We start from the raw sequence: 19,256 nt of genomic DNA, 5'->3' as shown, positions 1-19,256 counted from the left end.
AATTCCACGGGAATTTAAGTTTAAATAAAAATAAAATTAAAAACTCAGTCGCTTCTTCCCACTAGCCACCTTCCGAGCACTCAACGGTCACACACGGTTTGTGGCTACTGTGTTGGAAGGGCAGCTCTAGAAAAGTCCATCACCAAGTTCCAAGTTCTACCGAGTGGCATCGTGCAACCCCTGGAAAAAATCTGCCTGGACACAAGTGTGTGGAAGGGAGCACATGTAGGGGACAAGGCTGCCTGGCTGCTGCTCACCTGATGTTTCTGGGCAGAGCCTCCGTACGGGAGACCACCTCCCATCAGCCACTAACAGCGCAAACTAATTCCTGCAGTATTCCCCACATAAAACTTACAAACGACGGCCAAAAGCCTAATACTTTAAAAAAGCCTTTGTTTAAAAACCAAGAAACTTAAACCAGAAAAAGAAACAAAACATTCTGATGTGACCCTGGGCGGTATCATGAAAATGTGAGAGAGCCGGATTTAACGACGGCACCAGGAATGTGCCAGACCACCAGCATGGGCGAATGACAGCCCAGACTCGACACGGAAACATGCAGAGGAGGGAAGGGAACAGAAGAGACAGACGGAAACCCAAACTCCCTGAACTGACATTTCAGGCTCTCTTCTTAGTCCCCACCTATCCTTGGCCACCAGCTGCCCTTCAGCACGTGCAAACGACTCCCATGAGACTCGAACTTTGGCGTAAGCATTACCTTTCTATACCTTTCTTGTTCTCTTAGTTGCACCTTCTACAGAAACCTGGTAAGAAAAACAGGAGGGAAGGAGAAGGACGCGCAAGGCAGGGGGAGGTGCTTTAAGCAAACGTCAGGAGCGCTGGGAGGAAGGGTGGTTGCGAGGAGCTCAGTCAGATCCCTCCCATACCTGTCGGATCCGACTCCAAGTGCTTTACGCCTCTGCACTTGCTCCCATCACCTGGTCAGCCACCTGCCACTCGAGCACTCTCATTTGTCCTCTCAGTTTCTCTCCCTCCATCCTGACCGCAAGCATTATGAGGACCTGCTAGGTGAAAGTCTCAGACCCATGTGATGCTCAAAACATAACTGGTGAAAACATCAATCAAGAACCAAGAGTCAGGAGTGCCCGTCGTGGCACAGTGGAAACAAATCCGACCAGGAACCATGAGGTTGCAGGTTTGATTCTGGCCTCGCTCAGTGGGTTAAGGATCTGGCGTTGCTGTGAGCTGTGGTGTACGTCACAGATGAGGCTCAGATCTGGCATTGCTGTGGCTGTGGTGTAGGCCGGTAGCTGTAGCTCTGATTAGACCCCTAGCCTGGGAACCGCCACATGCCATTGGGTGCGGCCCTGAAAAAAGAAAAGAAAAGAAAACAATTCCAGAAACTAACAAAAACTGTAAATTAACTATGTAAAATAAAATACACAATAAAATAAATACCCACATACACACGTACAGAAAGGAAGAAGACTATTCCACTTATCATTACTCCAAAAATAATAAAATGCTTAAGAACAAATCTAACAAAAGAAGTGCAAAATGTGTACTCTGAAAATTACACAACATTGTTGAAAGAAATTCAAGACTGAAATAACTAGAAAGACAGCCGCCCATAACCATGGGTTGGAGGAATGGCAACACTCTAATCAATCTGGAGATTCAAGGCAATCCCTATAAGGTTTCTTTCTTTCTGTGTCTTTTTGTCTCTAGGGCTGCACCCATGGCATATGGAAATTCCCAGGTTAGGGGTGTAATCAGAGCGGTAGGTGCTGGCCTACACCACAGCCACAGCAACGCAGGATCCTTAACCCACTGAGCGAGGCCAGGGATTGAACCTGCGTCCTCACGGATGCCAGTTGGGTTCGTTAACTGCTGAGCCACGAGGGGAACTCTGCAATACCTATAAAATTTCAATAGCTGTTTTTTATTTTAGTTTCATTTTAAACAGAACTAGGAAAAGCTGATCCTAAAATCCGTATGAACGGAAAAGTATCCAGAATACCGAAACAATCTTGAAAAAAAAGAACAAAGTCGAAGGACTCACACTTCCCAATTTCAAAATCTACCACAAAAGCTACAGTAATCAAGACGGTATGATACTGCAGAGAGTCCAGAAATGGCCTGTACATCTACAGTCAATGGGTTTTCAATAACGATGCCAAGGTCACAGAATGAGGAAAGGGTAGTCTTTTCTACAAACGGTTCTAGGACAACTGGAATCCATATGCAAAAGAACGACCTGGATTCCTACGCCACACCATATACAAAAATTAACTCAAAACGGATCAGCGACCTTTGTAAGGGCTAAAACCACAACACTCTTAGGAGAAAATGAAGGCATTATAAATCTTTGTGATCTTGGATGAAGCAATGGTTTCTTAAGTGAAAGAAAAGCCAATGAGCAACAAAGAGCATAAGCAGCAAGAGAAAGATAAACGGGTCTTCATCAAAGATGCTCAACATCATTCGCTGCCGGGGAAATGTGTAAGCCCAAAGAACAATGAGATACCACGTCATGCCCAGTGGGACAGCCACAATAAAAAAGACAGATAAAAACAAGTGTCGGTGAGGGTGTGGAGAAGTTGGAACCCTCGCACACTGCTGGAAGGATGGAAAATGATTTAGACACTCTGGAAAACATCTGCACGGTTCCTCAGGTAAACACAGCGTTACCATTTGACCCAGTAATTCCACCCCTACATTTACACCCGAGAGAAATGAGAACATCAGGTCCACACCCAGAGTTGTCTGTGAATGTTCACGGCAGCGTTGCTCACAAAAATAAAAAGGCGGGAAATCCAAACATGTGTTGAGCATGATATGGTATATCCTTACAATAAAATATTTCAAAATAAAACAAGGAGTTCCCATTGTGGCACAGCGGAAATGAATCCGACTAGTATCCATGAGGATGCGGGTTTGATCCCTGGCCTCGCTCCATGGGCCGGGGATCCAGCGTTGCCGTGAGCTCTGGTGTAGGTCATAGGCTCGGCTTACATCCCCAGTTGCTGTGGCTGTGGTGTAGCAGGCAGCTGTAATTTTGATTTGACCCCTAGCCTGGGACCTTCCATATGCCCCAGGCGCAGCCCTAAAAAACAAACAAACAAACAAACAAAAAACAAAAAACCAAAGTATTGACACAAGCTGCAACATGGATAAACTGGCGAAACAAGAAGCTGCGTCACAGAGGAGCCTGTCACGAAGACCATATAGTGTGTGAGTCCACCTACATGAAATGGCCAGAACAGGCAAATCCGCAGAGATGGAAAGCAGATTAAGTGGTTGCCAGGGGCTGGGGAGGGGATGGAGACCACCAACGGGTAGGAATTTACGAGGCGATAAAAATGCTCTAAAATTGATTGTGCTTGTGCTTGTGCAACTCTGTGAATATAATGGTGAAAAACCACTGAACTGAACACCTAAGGAGGTGAATCTTTTGTGAGTTACATAAATAAAACTTACTAAAAAACCGCCCTGTTTCATTCCTTTTTATTGTCTTCTCTGCCTTCCTTCAGAATTTACAAACAGAAAAGGGTCAGAAGAGACAGAGGAATCGTAAAGGCAGAGAATCCAGGTGTCCGTCCTAGGCTTCGGATGCCCTGGACAAGGGTCCCTGGTCCATCTTACCTGCGTCAATGGCACACGGGTAATGGTATCGGAAGGAGCAGCCTTTGTTGTAGCAGCCCAAGGTGGCGCCAGCCTCCTGGCAGTGGGAACATTTCTGAAAGGAAGGAAGAAGTCAGGCGTGTCAGCACCCAGATGCACCCCTCTCCTCTAGCCTTCCCCAGGCCCCACGGGTCAGACCTCAGCACATGTCTCTGTGGTTACAGGGGTCTGTGGTGGCAGGACGGACTGTCACTTTCTAACCGCTGCTCACCGACCAGTCACGGACGGGATCCAGCAGAAATGTTTCAGGCCAGGTGTCACAAATGCTCACAGATAAATCAAACAGAATAACGCTGGGGCGAGGGTGAGACGCCTGGCCCTGCCTCTGGTGTCCCTGCTGTCCCTCCGCCGCCTGCCTGTCCGTCCTCTCCTCACTCTCCAGCGCTATCCTGAGCCGCCTACAGATCTTGCCCATCTATTTCTGCTGTGGAAGTCTGGGGTAGGAGGAGAGGGTAAGATAGTAGAGTTATATATAAACTTTTTAGAATTAAAAGTGGAACTTGGTTTCTAGTTCTTATATTTGTAAGAAGATTTTATTTTTATTCTACTTATCCCAAATGCCCAATACAAGCATATTTCCCTTTTCAGAAAATATGGGCTCCTGTGTGCAAACGGTATTTTTATACACAAACCTATTTTAAATGCACTAGGAAACCTGCCATGAATTTCTGGCTGAGACAGTGTTCTGTAATTGAGATGTCCCTCCTTACATGGTCAGGTTTTCGTGAAGTGGGGTATATTGCCATCATCCTGTGATGCAGCTGCTGGGAGAGCACTCAGTCCTGTGTCCTGTCAACAGTACCCATATTTGTAAAATGCAACCACACTGGCCCTACTGGGAAGCATGGAGACTCTCCCGGTGGTGAAGCACACACAGGTAAGGTACCTGGATGACACAGCCGCCGCTTCCTGACTCTGGGAAAAATAAATACAAGTGCTGCGCATCCAGCTACCCTTGTGGAGAATGACTCCCCACCCCACACCGCACCCTCCCTGGGACAAAGTGACCAAAGGATGCCCTTCTCTCTCTTTTCTCTTTTGCCTCGGATAGCTCGAAGGCCGGCAGCAGTCAGGAACCCCTCACCCAGTGGGGGTGAAGCCCACCTGGATGGTGCCATGGACCGAACACCCCCATGCTGGAGCAAGCTTCCCTAATGCTGATGGGCAACTGCACGGATGCCAGCAACACGCATCATGTGTCAGGCATGTCTGGATGCGACTGACACAGGCCAGTTCACTCCATCCTCATAACTCCCTGTGACCCCCTCATCCCGGGATAAGGTGTCCGGAAGCACCAGAGGCGCCTCCCCGTCTCACTCTGGAAGGTGCGAGAGAGCAGCACCCTGCTTTGGTTCAGATTTTTATTATTATTACTTTTCCGAACAAAGAGAAAACGTGGCCTTGAAGTGCTCTCTGGGCCGCCTAGCGGCAAGGGCGCCACGCCCACGCTGGCCCCGGAACCCACGTTCCCGTGTGGCCTAGGCAGGGCAAGCGCTCAATGCTCCGCCTCCCCTCGCCCACCCGCAGGTAAATTTTATTTTAAAGAAAACCAGCGCCAAGGGGGGCAGACATCAGAAGTAAGAGAGGCTACAACTCTATTGTCTGCAAAAGGGAGACCACATCAAAAACCTATAAAAATGAAAAGGCAGAGAACTATAACTCAGATAAGGGAGCAAGAAAAAACCCCAGAAAAACAGCTAAGTGATCTGGAGATTATCGGCCTCCAGGAAAAAGACTTTAGACTGCTGATGCTGAGGATGATGCAAGACACTGGAAATTAACTGGAGGCAAAGATTGATAATTTACAGCAAACACTGAGCAAAGAAATACAAGATTTAAAACTTAAGCAAGCAGAGATGCAAAATACAATAACTGAAATAAAAAATTCATTAGAAGCAACCAACAGCAGAACACAGGAGGCAGAAGAATGAATAAGCGAGCTGGAGGACAGATTAGTGGCAATAACTGATGCGGAACAGAAAAGAGAAAAAAGACTGAAAAGAAACGAAGAAGTCTGGGGGAACTCTGGGACAATGTTAAACGCACCAACATGTGTCTTATAGAGGTGCCAGGAGGAGGAGAGGGAGGGAAGGAACAGGTGTCTGAGGCACCAGAAGGGGAAGTAACCTGCTCCAGGTCCGAGCTGATGCCGGCTGGCCACGTCTGGCATCCTCCAGAGGCAGGTGGGGCAAGTACAGAGCTGTAAGACAGCGCTGGCAGACCAATGTCTTTCTGGGTGCTGATAACCAGCAAATATTTACCATGTACCCTCACAGCCTTGCCAGGAAATAAAAGACTACTCAGCCTGGAGTACACCAAGGACAGCTGGCAGCTTCTTGGGCAGCCCTGGACTTTATTTGCTTCTGTCAGTGCCACTGAGCACCTTCAGAACAAAGGTCTCAGCATCAACAAGAGGGAATAAACGTGGCTGACTTCTCATGGGTCACTCATAGCCATTCCTGCCACACCCTGTTCAGGGCGCTGGTGTTCCGGGCCCTCCCACCCTGGGCTGCATCTCAGTGGTGGCTGTTTAGGAACGGGTGTGTCAAGCATTTCTGGTAGTAAAGAAGTTCCTTCCTTCGGGCAAGGAACTTCTGGGCAAGTTTCACTCCTCTTAACAAGGGACATGAGAAAGGAACAGGCCTTCGTCTTGCTCGGCCTCTGCGAGGATGGAATGCAGAGCTGTGTCACAACCATCTTGTCAGCACAAGGGGACAGCTCTGAAGACAGAGCCCAGCCCACCGAGGGCAGCGGAATGACAGGACGGACAGAACTTGGATTCTGGTGGCATCAGTGAGCACTAAAGTAACCAACCCCAGGATCACCCCCTCTCCAAACTTGGTAAGGGGGAGGACACTTTGCTTTAAAAAAAAAAAAAAATCACTTTTCAGTTTAGTTTTGCAACTTGCAGTTAAAATACCTTAATTTATTCAGAAAGAAACCTAGTACTTGGGCCCTGCTGTAAAAAGTTAAGTGTGTGGCCTCTGGAATCTAAACAACTCCCTGGTAAGTGACCCCACCACCTCCTATCTTTGTGCTGTTCTCGGCCAAACTCCTAACCGTTGTTTCTTCACTCTGCAAATGTGGACCTAATGATACCATCTACCTCAGATATGCTCTGAGGGTTGAATACGTTAATCCAGGCTTACAATGGTGGCTGGATCAAAAGTGCCCCGTAAATGTGACCCAAGATGACAGAGACCAACAAAAGCAACCTGTGGAGCAGGCCTCGCCATCACCCAAGTTTACAGAGAGACCCCCACCAGGCTCAGATCCAATCCAAACACTGTCCATTTCCTTCCTAATCAATGTCCCTCTGCCCCCGGCAGGACTCCTCAAAGCTTCTTGCCCTGAACCAGCCTACAGGCTCCATTTTTCTCATAAAGAAAAGCACATTCATCCCTCATCAGAAAATCACATCAATACAATGACTGCTTGCTTCTTTCAATTAAGAAAGCACAAATAGGGAGTTCCCGTTGTGGCTCAGTGGGTTATGAACCTGACCAGTATCCATGAAGGTGCGGGTTTGATCCCTGGTCTCACTCAGTGGGTTAAGGATCTGGCGTTGCTGTGAGCTGCGGTGTAGGTGGCAGATGCATGAGGCTCAGATCCCATGTTGCTAGCAACGTGGCCAGCAGCTGCAGCTCCAATTTGACACCTAGCCTAGAAATTTCCGTATACCATGGATGCAGCCCTAAAAAGATAAAGGAAAAAAAGCACAAATAATTTACTACATTGCATCCAGAGTAGTGGCATATTAGGGCCTTAAAGAAAGGGCCTTAAGGTGTTTAGGTCAGTGGTTCTCAGAATGCTCCTTGGACCAGCAGCATCAGCATAACCTGGGAACTTCTTACAAGTGCAAATTTTGGGATTCTGGGAAGACTGCAGAGTAGATAGCACCAGGAATCTATATCGCCACCCAGATAGCAATTGCGCTAGCAGAATGTCTGATGTAACTACCCTGAAACTTTGGAGTCTGTTGAGATAACTTCCAGGGGAAGACCTGGGTGGTAAACTGCAGATAATTCTGGTTGACTTCTGCTCTTAGTACAGCATCACTACCCTCCTCCCATCTTAGCCAAGTGGTAGGCCACATAATTTTATAAGTTAAGGCACTACGAAAGAAGAACAAATAAAACCCAAAGCTAGCAGAAGGGAGGAAATAAAAAGGATTAGAACAGAGATAAATGAAACAGAGAACAGACTACAAACAACAGAGAAAAACCCATGAAACCAAAAGTTATTCCTTCGAAAAGATCAACAAAATCAATAAATCTTTAGCTAGATGGACTAAGAAAAAAAAAAAAAGACTCAAATTACTAACATCAGAAATGAAAGTGGGGACAGTGCTATTGATTCTACAGAAACAAAAAGGATTATAAGCGAGTACTGTGAGCAAGCATACATTAGCATCATCTAGAGGAAAGGGACACACTTCCAGAAACACACAACCTACCAAGATTAAATCAACAAGAAATAAAGATTTGAAAAGACCTATAACTAACAAGGAGATTGAATCAGTAGTCAAAAAGCTGAAAAAGAAAAGCCCTGGACCTGATGATGACCTCACTGGTAAGTTCTACCAACATTTAAGAAAGAACTAATTCCTGTCCTTGTGAAACTTTTCCCAAAATTTCAAGAGATGGGGACATTTTCAAAATCATTCTAATGAAGGCAGCATTAGCTGATACTAAAGCCAGGAAATCTCTCTCTCTCTCTTTCTCTCACACACACACTACAGACCAATATCCTTTATCAGCACTGATGTAAAAACACTCAACAAAACACTAGCAAACAGAATCCAGCAGCTTACTGAAAGGATTATATACCACAACCAAGTGGGATTCATTCCTGGAATGCAAGGATGGTTCAACACATGAAAATCGATCAACGTAATATCAACATTGATCAACAATGTATATCAACAGCATGAAGGAAATAACTACGTGATCATCTGACAAAATTTAACATGTTTTTATGATAATAACACTTCGCAAACTAGGAACAGAAGAAAACAAAAGCCTTATCTGAGAACCCAACAAGTAATATCATTCTCATGGGGAAAGACCAGGGCTGTGTCCTCTAAGATGAGGAACAAAGCAAGGATGCTTGCATTTACCATGGCTATTCAACACAGCACTGGAAGTTCTAGCCAGAACAATTAAAAAAGAAGAAGAAATAAAAGGTGTCCAAATTGGAAAGAAAAAAATAAAATTATCACTGTTTGAAGATGATATGATCTCACATTTAGAAAACCCTAGAGTTCATTAAAAAACAAACACTGATAAAACTAAGAAACAAATTTGGCAAAGTAGCAGGGTTCAAAGTCAACAGAGAAAAACCAGTTGCATTTCTACATATGAACAATGAACAATTTGAAAAGGAAATTTCAAAAAGTTTGATTCCTAATAGCAACCAAAAGAATAAAATACTTAGGAGAGACTTGTACAATGAAAACTACAGAACACTGCTGGAAGAAATTAAAGACATGAATAAACAGAAACATATCCTATGCTCAGGGATTAGAACACTTAATAAAATGTCTACAGAGTGATTTATAAATGTGACCTACAGAGTCAATGCAATCTCTATCAAAATCCTAGTGATGTTTTTTCCAAAAATAGAAAAACCTATTCTAAAGTTCATATGGAATCTTAAGGGACTCCGAATAGCCAAACAATCTTGAAAAAGAACAAAACTGGAAGACTCACACTTCTGATTTCAAAATTTACTACAAAACTATAGTAGTCAACAGTGAGGAATTGGCATAAAAAACTGATAGAAACCAATTGAATAGAGAGCCCAGAAGTAAATGCTTCCATATATGGCCAAATGATTTTTGACAAGGGTGCCAAGTTAACTCAATGGGGGAAAGGACAGTTGTTTCAACAAACAACTGCTCTCTTGTGGCACAGTGGATTAAAGATCCAGCATTGTCACTGCAGTGGCTTGGGTTGCTGCTGCGGCATGGGTTCAATCCCTGGCCTGGAAACTTGTGCATGTCATGCATGTGACCCCCCCCCCCCCAAAAAAAACAACTCACAATGGATCAAGGATTTAAATGTAAGACCTAAATAAAACAATAAAACTCTCAGAAGAAAACACAGAGGAGTTCCCATTGTGGCGCAGTGGTTAACGAATCCAACTAGGAACCATGAGGTTGCGGGTTCGATCCCTGCCCTTGCTCAGTGGGTTAACGATCCGGCGTTGCCATGAGCTGTGGTGTAGGTCGCAGACCCGGCTCGGATCCCGCGTTGCTGTGGCTCTGGCGTAGGACGGTGGATACAGCTTCGATTAGACCCCTGGCCTGGGAACCTCCATATGCCGCAAAAGTGGCCCTAGAAATGGCAAAAAAGACAAAAAGAAGAAAAAAAAAAAAAAGAAAACACAGAGGTTCTCAGGCTAGGGGTCAAATCACAGCTGTAGCCGCCAACTTGCACCACAGCCACGCAAGGCCAGATCTGAGCCGCGTCTGCGATCTACACCACAGCTCAAGCAATGCTGGATCTTTAACTCACTGAGTATCGCCAGGGATCGAACCTGTGTCCTCATGGATGCTAGTCAGATTCGTTTCCACTGAGCCACAACGGGACTCCATCATAAAATTTTAAAATGTTGTGTATCAAAATACACTATCAACAGAGTAAAAAGGCAACCTACAGAATGGGAGAAAATATTAGCAAATCATATCTCTTATAAGGGTTAATATTTAGAATATATAGAGAACTCCTAAAACTCTACCAAAAAATAAATAAACAAACAAAAACCCCCAAAACCATAACTGAAGGAAAAAAAAAAAAAAAAAGAACCAAGAAATAAAACAAAATAAACCCCAGCCCATTTCAAAAATGGGCAAAGACTTGAATAGACATTTCTCCAAAGGAGATATACCAATGGCCAAGTCACATAAAAAGATAAGACACCACTTCATACCCATTAGAATAACTACTACCAAACAGAAAACAAGTGTTGGCGGGGATGCGGAGGAATTGGAACGCTTGGGCACAGCGGTGGGAATGAAAAAAGGCACAAACGCCGTGTAAAACAGTATGGCAGTTTCTCAAAAGGTTAGAAATAGAATTTCCATGTAATCCAGCAATTTCACTTTTGAGTATATATCCCACCAAAATGAAAGCAGACTCTGAAAAGTATCTGTATATCCACGTTTACAGCAGCATTATTCACAACAGCGAAACTGTGAAAGCAACACAGTGTCCACCGATGGATGAATGGATAAGTAAAACAGTATATGCGTACAATGGAATACTATTCAGCCTTTAAAAGGAAGGAAATTCTGACACATGCTACAACATAGAGGACTCAGGACACTGTGCTAAAGTGAAATAAGCCAGTCAGCCAAAGACAAATACTATATATAACTCAACTTATACGAGGCATTTAAGTCATACTATAAATCATAACATAATGGTAGTTGCCGTGATCTGGGGTGAAGGTGTGGAGTCTTGTTTAATGGGTATAGAGTTTCAGTTCCATAAGATGAAAAAAGTTATGGGGGATGGATGATGGCGATGACAGCACAACACTGGGAAGGTATTTAATACCACTGAACTAGGTACTTAAAAGGGTTATAAAATGGTAAATTTGATGTTGTCTTATTTCACAATAAAAAAATAATTAAGAAAAAATCCAAATTTTCAAGCCCCATCTCAATGTGTAACAAATCTTCAAGCAATTCTGATGCCCAATACAGTTTGAGAACCACTAATCCAATTTCAACTCCCCAACTTTTTATTTTTTTTAATTAAAAGAAAAAATTTTTTTTTTGGCCACCTCACGACCTATGCAAGTTCCCAGGCCAGGGACCAAATCGGAGCCTGACTTGTAACCTACAGCAAGCTGCAGCAACACCTGATCCTTAACCCAATGCACCAGGCCAGGGATTGAACTTGCATCCTTGCCACTGTCAAGCCCCTGAGCCAATGGGAACTCCCAACTTTTTATTTTTATTATTTATTTACCGGCCACAGCATGCGGACGTTCCTGGGTCAGGGGCTGAACTTGAGCCACAGCAATGACAACTCTGAGTACTTAACTGCTGGCCCACCAGGGAACTCCATCTCCCTAACTTTTTAGATGGGGAAAACAAAGATCCAGAGAGATGCAATGACTGGCTGAGGTAAGATTTCAGGCTTCCTAGGAGTCATTTAGCGCTTTCTGCACTAAACTTTTGTCTCCTGCAGGCTAATGTAGACCATGGGGTGTGCCAGGGAGAGGTGACCTCCAACGATGTTAAAGATACTTAACCTTATCCTTAGAAGCTTTGCCTCGTGGCAATGGGACTCTGCAGACGTGATTAAGCCAAGGACCTTGAGACGGAGAGAGCATGCTGGATCACCCAGGTGGCCCCAATCTCTTCACAGGGTCCTTAGAAGTGAAGAACCTTTCCCAGAGCTATCAGAGTTGCAGGTAGACGTGACAGTGAAAGCGGGGTCAGAGAGATACAACACGGCTGGTTTTGAAGGCAGAGGAGGGGCCGTAAGCCAAGACCGTGGGCAGCCTTTAAAAGTCAGAAAAGACAAGAGGAAAAAAACCAATGCCCTGACACCTTAATTGGAACCGAATGAGACCTGTGTGGGACTTGTCACCCACAGAACTGTAAGATAACAAGTTTGTGTTTTAAGCCACTGAGTTTATGGGGATTTGTTACAGCAGTGATAGAAAACTACTAAGTGAGGATTTCCTGAGAATCCCACAATAAGAGAAGTGACAGTTCATTTCCCTTTTATATGCCTCAAAATAACAAATTCTCCCTCGAGGAAACACAATGTCACTCACTTTTTATTAGACAAATTCTGGCATCAGATCAGCGACACTGGAACTAGAAGGGACACTGGGTCTGCCTTCAAGGCCTTTTTATTTTGTTATTTTATTTTATTTTTAATTTTGGCTTTACCCATGGCATATGAAGTTCCTGGGCCAGGGACCAAATCCGAGCTACAGCTGCAACCTGTGCCATAGCTGCAGCTGCAACCTGTGCCATAGCTGCAGCAACTCCTCACGGCCTTTTAAAATTCTGGTTTAAAAAACAGGCTACACCTTGCTGTACAGTAGAAAATTGACAGAACACTGTAAACCAGCTATAATGGAAAAAATAAAAATTATTAAAAAAAAAAAGGCACAGGCTAGAAGCAAAGTAACATGCTGAAGATCACATCACTACAAGCACAAGAACGAAGAAAACTCTGTTTCCTTTGTATCCAAGACGACCATTCTTTACACTACACCATGTCTCCTTCCGTCCCCTTCACTCACTCAACTGAACAACATCTGGAAAGTAATTCCTACGTGCCAGCCAGGTGCCAAAGACAGAATGTAAGAACTTATCTCTATAATACCTTCTGTTTCTATTCTCCGCTTCTATCCTAAAACTCAATACCCAGGTTAGCACTGTTTCCAATTCGACTTTTATTCTTCACTTTTTACCTGAAGAAACTCTTGACACTACCATTCTCCCATAGCGTAAATAATATGATAAAGTCAGTGTACAGCTAAGTGCTCTTGTTGTGGATGCCACTGTTGTGAGAAGTTCAACGGCATTCACTCCTAGGAGAGGTAAGTCCATGATAGTGCTTCCTACACAAGTGAGACGCAGAGGGACTTTTCAATCATGGTTTCTAAAACAAAGTACTTTTTCAAATAAGCAACGACCCAATCATTTCAATAGTGAATCTTTCATCTTTTTTAGGAGGGAATAAAGGTTATTTTTAAGCAACTGCATTTCTTGATACTACAAATCTTGGGAAGTAAATTATAAAATTTTTAGCTTCTGGACATGTTTAAACAAAAGAAAGCGGCCAAACAACCATCCTGATCCTTCCACCAGCCCTTGTCATTACCCCAGAGGCAGGGCTTGTTGACTGGAGATGGAAGTTGCAGGAGCCGAATCCCCTAAAAACGGTTTAATCCATACCTGGCAGAAGCACTGAGGAGACTTCTGCATGCCTCTTCATTCACAGAGAGGTCTTTCCTATGAGATGTAATGGTGGCCTGAATCACTTCTTTGTTTAATGAGCATCTCCGAGCAGCCTCAGCACACAGAGGCATCTGGGTGAGGGTATTATCAGTGCTGATGATAGTCAGTTCTGTGCGAGCCTTAACGATCACACACGTTGCCACCTCTGTGCCCAAGATGGCTTATACCCAGCATTGCACACATTTCTGCTCATGCTTACAGTATTAACTTTTTCATGTCTGTCCACCTCCCTAAACTTTGAGACTCACTCTTGTGCCCCCGGGGCCTGGCACGCTGCAGGGACTGTGAATGAGGGCTGATGGAATGAATGCAATGCCTGAAGCAGTTGAGAGCACGGAGAAAAACTAAGGAGGCTGCTCTTCAACATGAGTTAAAAAGGTGATGCTGGCAGAGCTGGGAAAATGTGGAACAGGTATGTGTGAACTTCTGGCCACAAGCAAGAGCTTCCTTTTCCTTTTAAACATACCTTCCCTATCCAGGTCTAAGATGCAGCTGGGGAAGGGTGTCTTCTCTAGAAGAGTCTATCACATGCATCTCTTGGTTGTGTTATTTTACAAATCCAGATTTTCACACCTCACGTGTGTTGGAAGTAAGGTGCATCTGTGCTACTTCCATCAGATGTGAAGGTTAATAACCACCAGCTAAAAAGCTGGGGTTTCTTTACAGAACTGGGAAATACAAGTTACCTTCCTGAAAAAGCAGAAAGGATTTTGACTTCCTAACAAGCTGTTCTTAGGACTTTTTTTTCTCTTTTCTTTTTAGGGCCTCACCTGTGGCATATGGAAGTTCCCAGGGCTAGGGGTCGAATTGGAGTTGTAGCTGCTGGCCTACACCACAGCGACTCAGGATCCGAGCCGTATCTTCGACCTACAATACTGCTCATGGCAATGCCGGATCCTTAACCGAGTGAGGCCAGGGATCGAACCTGCATCCTCATGGATACTGGTTGGGCTTGTTTCTGCTGGCCACAAGGGGAACTACTTAGGACTCTGAATTTACTTAATTTACTAACATGCTGAATCTACAGGATAAAACAGCAAAATTTAGGAACTGGAAACACAGCCTGGAAGAAAATTAGTAAGAATTCCATCAGTATGGTCTTTATCAGCTCAAGTTTTCTCTAGACCTCATCTTTCTAACACCCTGGTATCTCTAAAGGTTGTGAGAGACTGAATGATCAAGGGGCCTTTAATTCAGTGGCCTTTGCTTTGATATTTAAATTCTCTTAAATGGTACCAACTTCAGAAATGTAATAATCTTTCCTTTTCATCCAATCAACAAACTTTAGCTGTTTATATGTGAGGCAACGGGGCAGATCTCAAAGATCAAAAGGCTTCCTGCCCTCAGAGAACTTATGGAATGATTTGCAAGTACCAAAACTGCGATGTATTATGATGTAAACAGTACTTCAGAGCTTAGAGGTAGCACCTCTGACCTAGTGAAGGAGGTCGGGAAAGAATTCAGACGTCAGGGCAGAAGGAACAAACTGCCTGATAGGAACAAGCACCCCTACTTGTGGGCAGGATTCTGAAGGGGCAGGGAGCTGAGCAGAAATGTGGGACCGCACTGGCCTGTTGCTGGGTTAGGGATGTCATGGAAGAGTTTAGGTATGGGGAGTGGGGTGGCAAGGCACACCAGAGGCTGCATTTAGAGACGTGGAGATAAAACCAATAGGAATTGGTGATAGGCCACAGCCGAGGGGGTCCGAGACATGTCTTCTGAGGCCTTCCAGCATCTGTGCAGCAGGATTCTGATGAGAGGTCCCTGCTCTAAAAGCTACTCTTGGAAAAAAAAATCCTCAAAACTCCTCTTTTTTTTTTTTTTTGCTTCTTAGGGCCACATGTGAGGCATATGGAGGTCTCCAGGCTAGGGGTCAAATCGGAGCTGTGGCTGCCGGCCTACACACCACAGTCACAGCAACTTGGGAACCAAGCCACACGTGTGACCTACACCACAGCTCACAGCAATGCCGGATCCTTAACCCACTGAGCAATGCCAGGGATTGAACATGCGTCCTCATGGATACTAGTCAGGTTTGTTGCCAGTGAGCCACAATGGGAACTCCCAAAATTCTTAAAAATAGAATGTTTTGGACTTCAAGCAAAATCTCAACAAGAATGATGAGGGAAGGGTTAAACATCAAATGACATTTTCTTAGCAACTAATGATAAACTAGAAACCCTTTCTGGAGCACACGAGTCTATACTACTTTGAATTAAACTGATTATTCTCTATTGCTTCAGAATGATGATTCTATTATTAAGAATTCTCATAAGATATTAGGTAGAGACTATGGTTTTTTTTAAATCAAAGTGACCCCAAGACATAACTTACAGCCTGCTTTTTTTTGGTCCTTTTTTAGGTCTGCACCCTTGACATATGGAGGGAGGTTCCCAGGCTAGGCGTTGAATCAGAGATGTAGCCGCTGGCCTACACCGCACCCACGGCAACGCCAGATCTGAGCCTCATCTGTGACCTACACCATAGCTCATGGCAACGCTGGATCCTTAACCCACTGAGCGAGGCCAGGGATCGAACCCGTGACCTCAAGGTTACTAGTTGGGTTTGTTAATCACCGAGCCACAGCAAGAACTCCAGAACTTGCTTTAAAAAATAAATCTCTAACAACCCAAATGAAAAATGGGCAAAAGACCTGAATAGACACATTTCTCCAAAGATATACAGATGGCCAACAGGCACATGGAAAAATGTTCAACACCACTGATTACTAGAAAAATGCAAATCAAAACTACTATAAGGTACCACCTCACACCAGCCTGGCCATCATTAATAAGCCCACAAATAACAAATGCTGGAGAGGGTGTGGAGAAAAGGGAACCCTCTTGGCACCACTGGTGGGAATATAAATTGGCACAACCACTATGGAAAACAGTATGGAGGTACCTTAGAAAACTATATATAAAACTACCAATCCCACTTGGCATATATATCCTGACAAAACTTTCCTTGAAAAAAGACACATGCACCTGTATGTTCATTGCACCACTATTCACAACAGTCAAGACATGGAAACAACCTAAATGTCCATTGACAGATGAATGGATTAAGAAGACGTGGTATATATACACAATGGAAGGCTACTCAGCCATAAAAAGAATAATGCCATTTGCAGCAACATGGATGGAACTAGAGGTTCTCATACTGAGTGAGAAACACCATAGGATATCGCTTATATCTGGAATCTAATATACAGCACAAATGAACCTTTCCACAGGAAAGGGAATCATGGACATGGGGAGAGCAGACTTGTGGTTGCCAAGGGGGAGGGGGAGGGAACAGGATGGACTGGCAATCTGGGGTTAACAGATGCCAACTATTGCCTTTGGAATGGATAAGCAAGGAGATCCTGCTGTATAGTACTGGGAACTATATCTAGTCACTTATGATAGAGCATCATACTGTGAGAAAAAAGAATGTATATATGTATGTGTGACTGGGTCACCTTGCTGTACAGTAGAAAACTGACAGAACACTGTAAACCAGCTATAATGGAAAAAAAAATCATTAAAAATAAAAAAAATTTTTTAAAGATAAAAAATAAAAATAAATCTCTGGGGAGTTCCCACTGTGGTGCCGTGAGTTAATGATCTGGCCTGTCTTTGTGGAGGGCTGGTTCGATCCCAGTCCTGGTGCAGTTGAACGCTACTGCAGCCGTGGTATAGGCTGCAGCTCTGACTTCTTGCATTTAATCCGGGGAACTTCCATGTGCCTCAGGGGCAGCAGAAAAAAGAAAAAAGAAAACAAATTCTCTGCTAGCAAGCTCTTTTCCTTATCATTTTCTTTGCCTTTTCTTCTTCTTTTAACGGCCACATCTGTGGCATATGGGGGTTCCTGGGCCAGGGACTGAATCTGAGCCACAGCTGTGACCTACACCCAGGGGCAGTAATGACAGGTCCTTTATCTCACCACGCTGGGCCAGGGATCAAACCTGCACCTCTGAGGTGCAGCTGACCTTAGCTGCTGTGGTTGGATTCTTAACCTACTGTGCCACACTGGAAACTCCTCATCATTTTCTTGTTTATCCAAAAGTGGAGGGAGAAAAAAAATCCAGGTAAAGACATGTTCTAGTTGGTTATTCCATCTCCTGGATTTCCCTTCCCTTTATTCAATGGGGTATCTTTTTCTTGGTTCCTGCCTCAAATACAGGCAGCCTAAAAAGAGAAAGATATGAAGAGAAAAACGGAGCAACAGCTGGGGTGGAGAGGAGGACCTGAATTCTTCATTGTGGCCGAGCCGTCCAGGGAGCCTTGGCAGGGCTGGCCCACAGGAGACCAGCCTGGCCCTGCCTCCACTCGGTGGCCGAGCTCGGGCCAGCTAGTTAATTTAAGCCTCAGTTGCTCTCAACACTAAACTGGGGATAATACCCAGATGAGAAAAGAGGGGAGGGCTGGAGAATCTTTTAAGAAAATTGAGGAAAACAAACAAAACCCCTCCCCCAATCAACACCAAATGTGCTTGACAATGCAGGAAAAGAGTATTTTTTAAAATGACACATAGGGCATTCCTTCTGTATAAAAACAGAATTGAAGAAAAAGTCCCTAGGAGTTCCTGTCATGGCTCAGCAGTAGTGAACCCGCCTAGTATCCATAACGACTTGGGTTCGATCCCTGGCCTTGCTCAGCGGGTTAAGGATCCAGTGTTGCTGTGAGCTGTGCTGTGGGTCGCAGATGCAGTTTGGATCCCTGAGTTGCTGTGGCTGTGGTGTAGGCTGGCAGCTACAGCTCTGATTTGACCCCTGGCCTGGGAACTTCCATATGCCTTGGGTGCAGACCTAAAAAGAAACAACAACAACAACAACAACGACGACAAAAAACGTCCCAGCAGTGGTCCTGGGATGGCCTCAGGACAGCAGAGCCCTTTAGGCTTATCTGCAAGGCTACAGGAAGCAGGAGATACAGCAGGGCAGACCTCCCAGAGGAGCTGCTTTACAAAAATCTGCTACCAGCGAGCGCTGACACCCAGCAATGCTGCCACTTATGTGCATTCGCTTTAAACATTTATCTTTCTATTACAACATTTTTTACAGACCAGACACAGTATCTAATCACTCTTTTTTTTTTTTTTTTAAAACTGATGATAACATTCCCTAAACATGTACCAGTACTATTAGGTACTAGTAATTATTTCTACCAAGATGCCTACAAAGTTAAAGGTTTTAACTCACATATGGAATGAACTTCCAATGTGGATGTGGTGGACACAGACAGGGGACATTCACTGTGGGTTTTAAATGTTCTATAATCTCTACCTCTAATTCCCCTGGGTTTATAGTCTTCAGGTTCAGCAGTAACACATTTACAGAGGCAAAACAAAGCAATTTCCCACATAAAACGCATCCACTTGCTACAATTTAAGTTAAAACCAGCCCTCATTCCCCTCTTCTAGAACATTAAAGCATTTACAAAAGACTTGGTTTAATCATTTTTCTCCTGAACTGCATATTGTTATGTTAATCCACGTGCTTCATAACTACTCCACTTAGGAGAATGTCAACACAGGCCTCACTAATAATGCTTCTTTGGCTTAACCAGACGTTGATTTTTTTTTTCCTGAAACACACTTCACGTTTTATCTAACCCACAGGTACATGTGCTAC

The 19,256-nt window shown here is 44.3% G+C and overlaps 1 protein-coding gene across 21 annotated transcripts in view; it reads right to left on the bottom strand.

Annotated features, from left to right (window-relative positions):
• The window catches only part of TCF20 (transcription factor 20), a 187,781-nt gene that overhangs the window by 11,860 nt on the left and 156,665 nt on the right, over positions 1–19,256 (bottom strand). For all 21 annotated transcript variants that reach the window (XM_084955137.1, XM_021091435.2, XM_084955141.1 and 18 more), the window contains one exon: positions 3,607–3,700. In XM_084955137.1, the coding sequence (XP_084811263.1) occupies positions 3,607–3,700 (94 nt within the window). The remainder of the gene's footprint in view (positions 1–3,606; positions 3,701–19,256) is intronic.

The sequence above is a fragment of the Sus scrofa genome, chromosome 5 (genome assembly GCF_054392235.1).
Source record: "Sus scrofa isolate SSC_HxYL_T2T_F1_AM1 chromosome 5, Sscrofa_HxYL_maternal_Yorkshire_Landrace_v2.0, whole genome shotgun sequence".
NCBI lineage: Eukaryota > Metazoa > Chordata > Mammalia > Artiodactyla > Suidae > Sus > Sus scrofa.
This window is presented reverse-complemented; position numbering and strand designations above follow the sequence as displayed.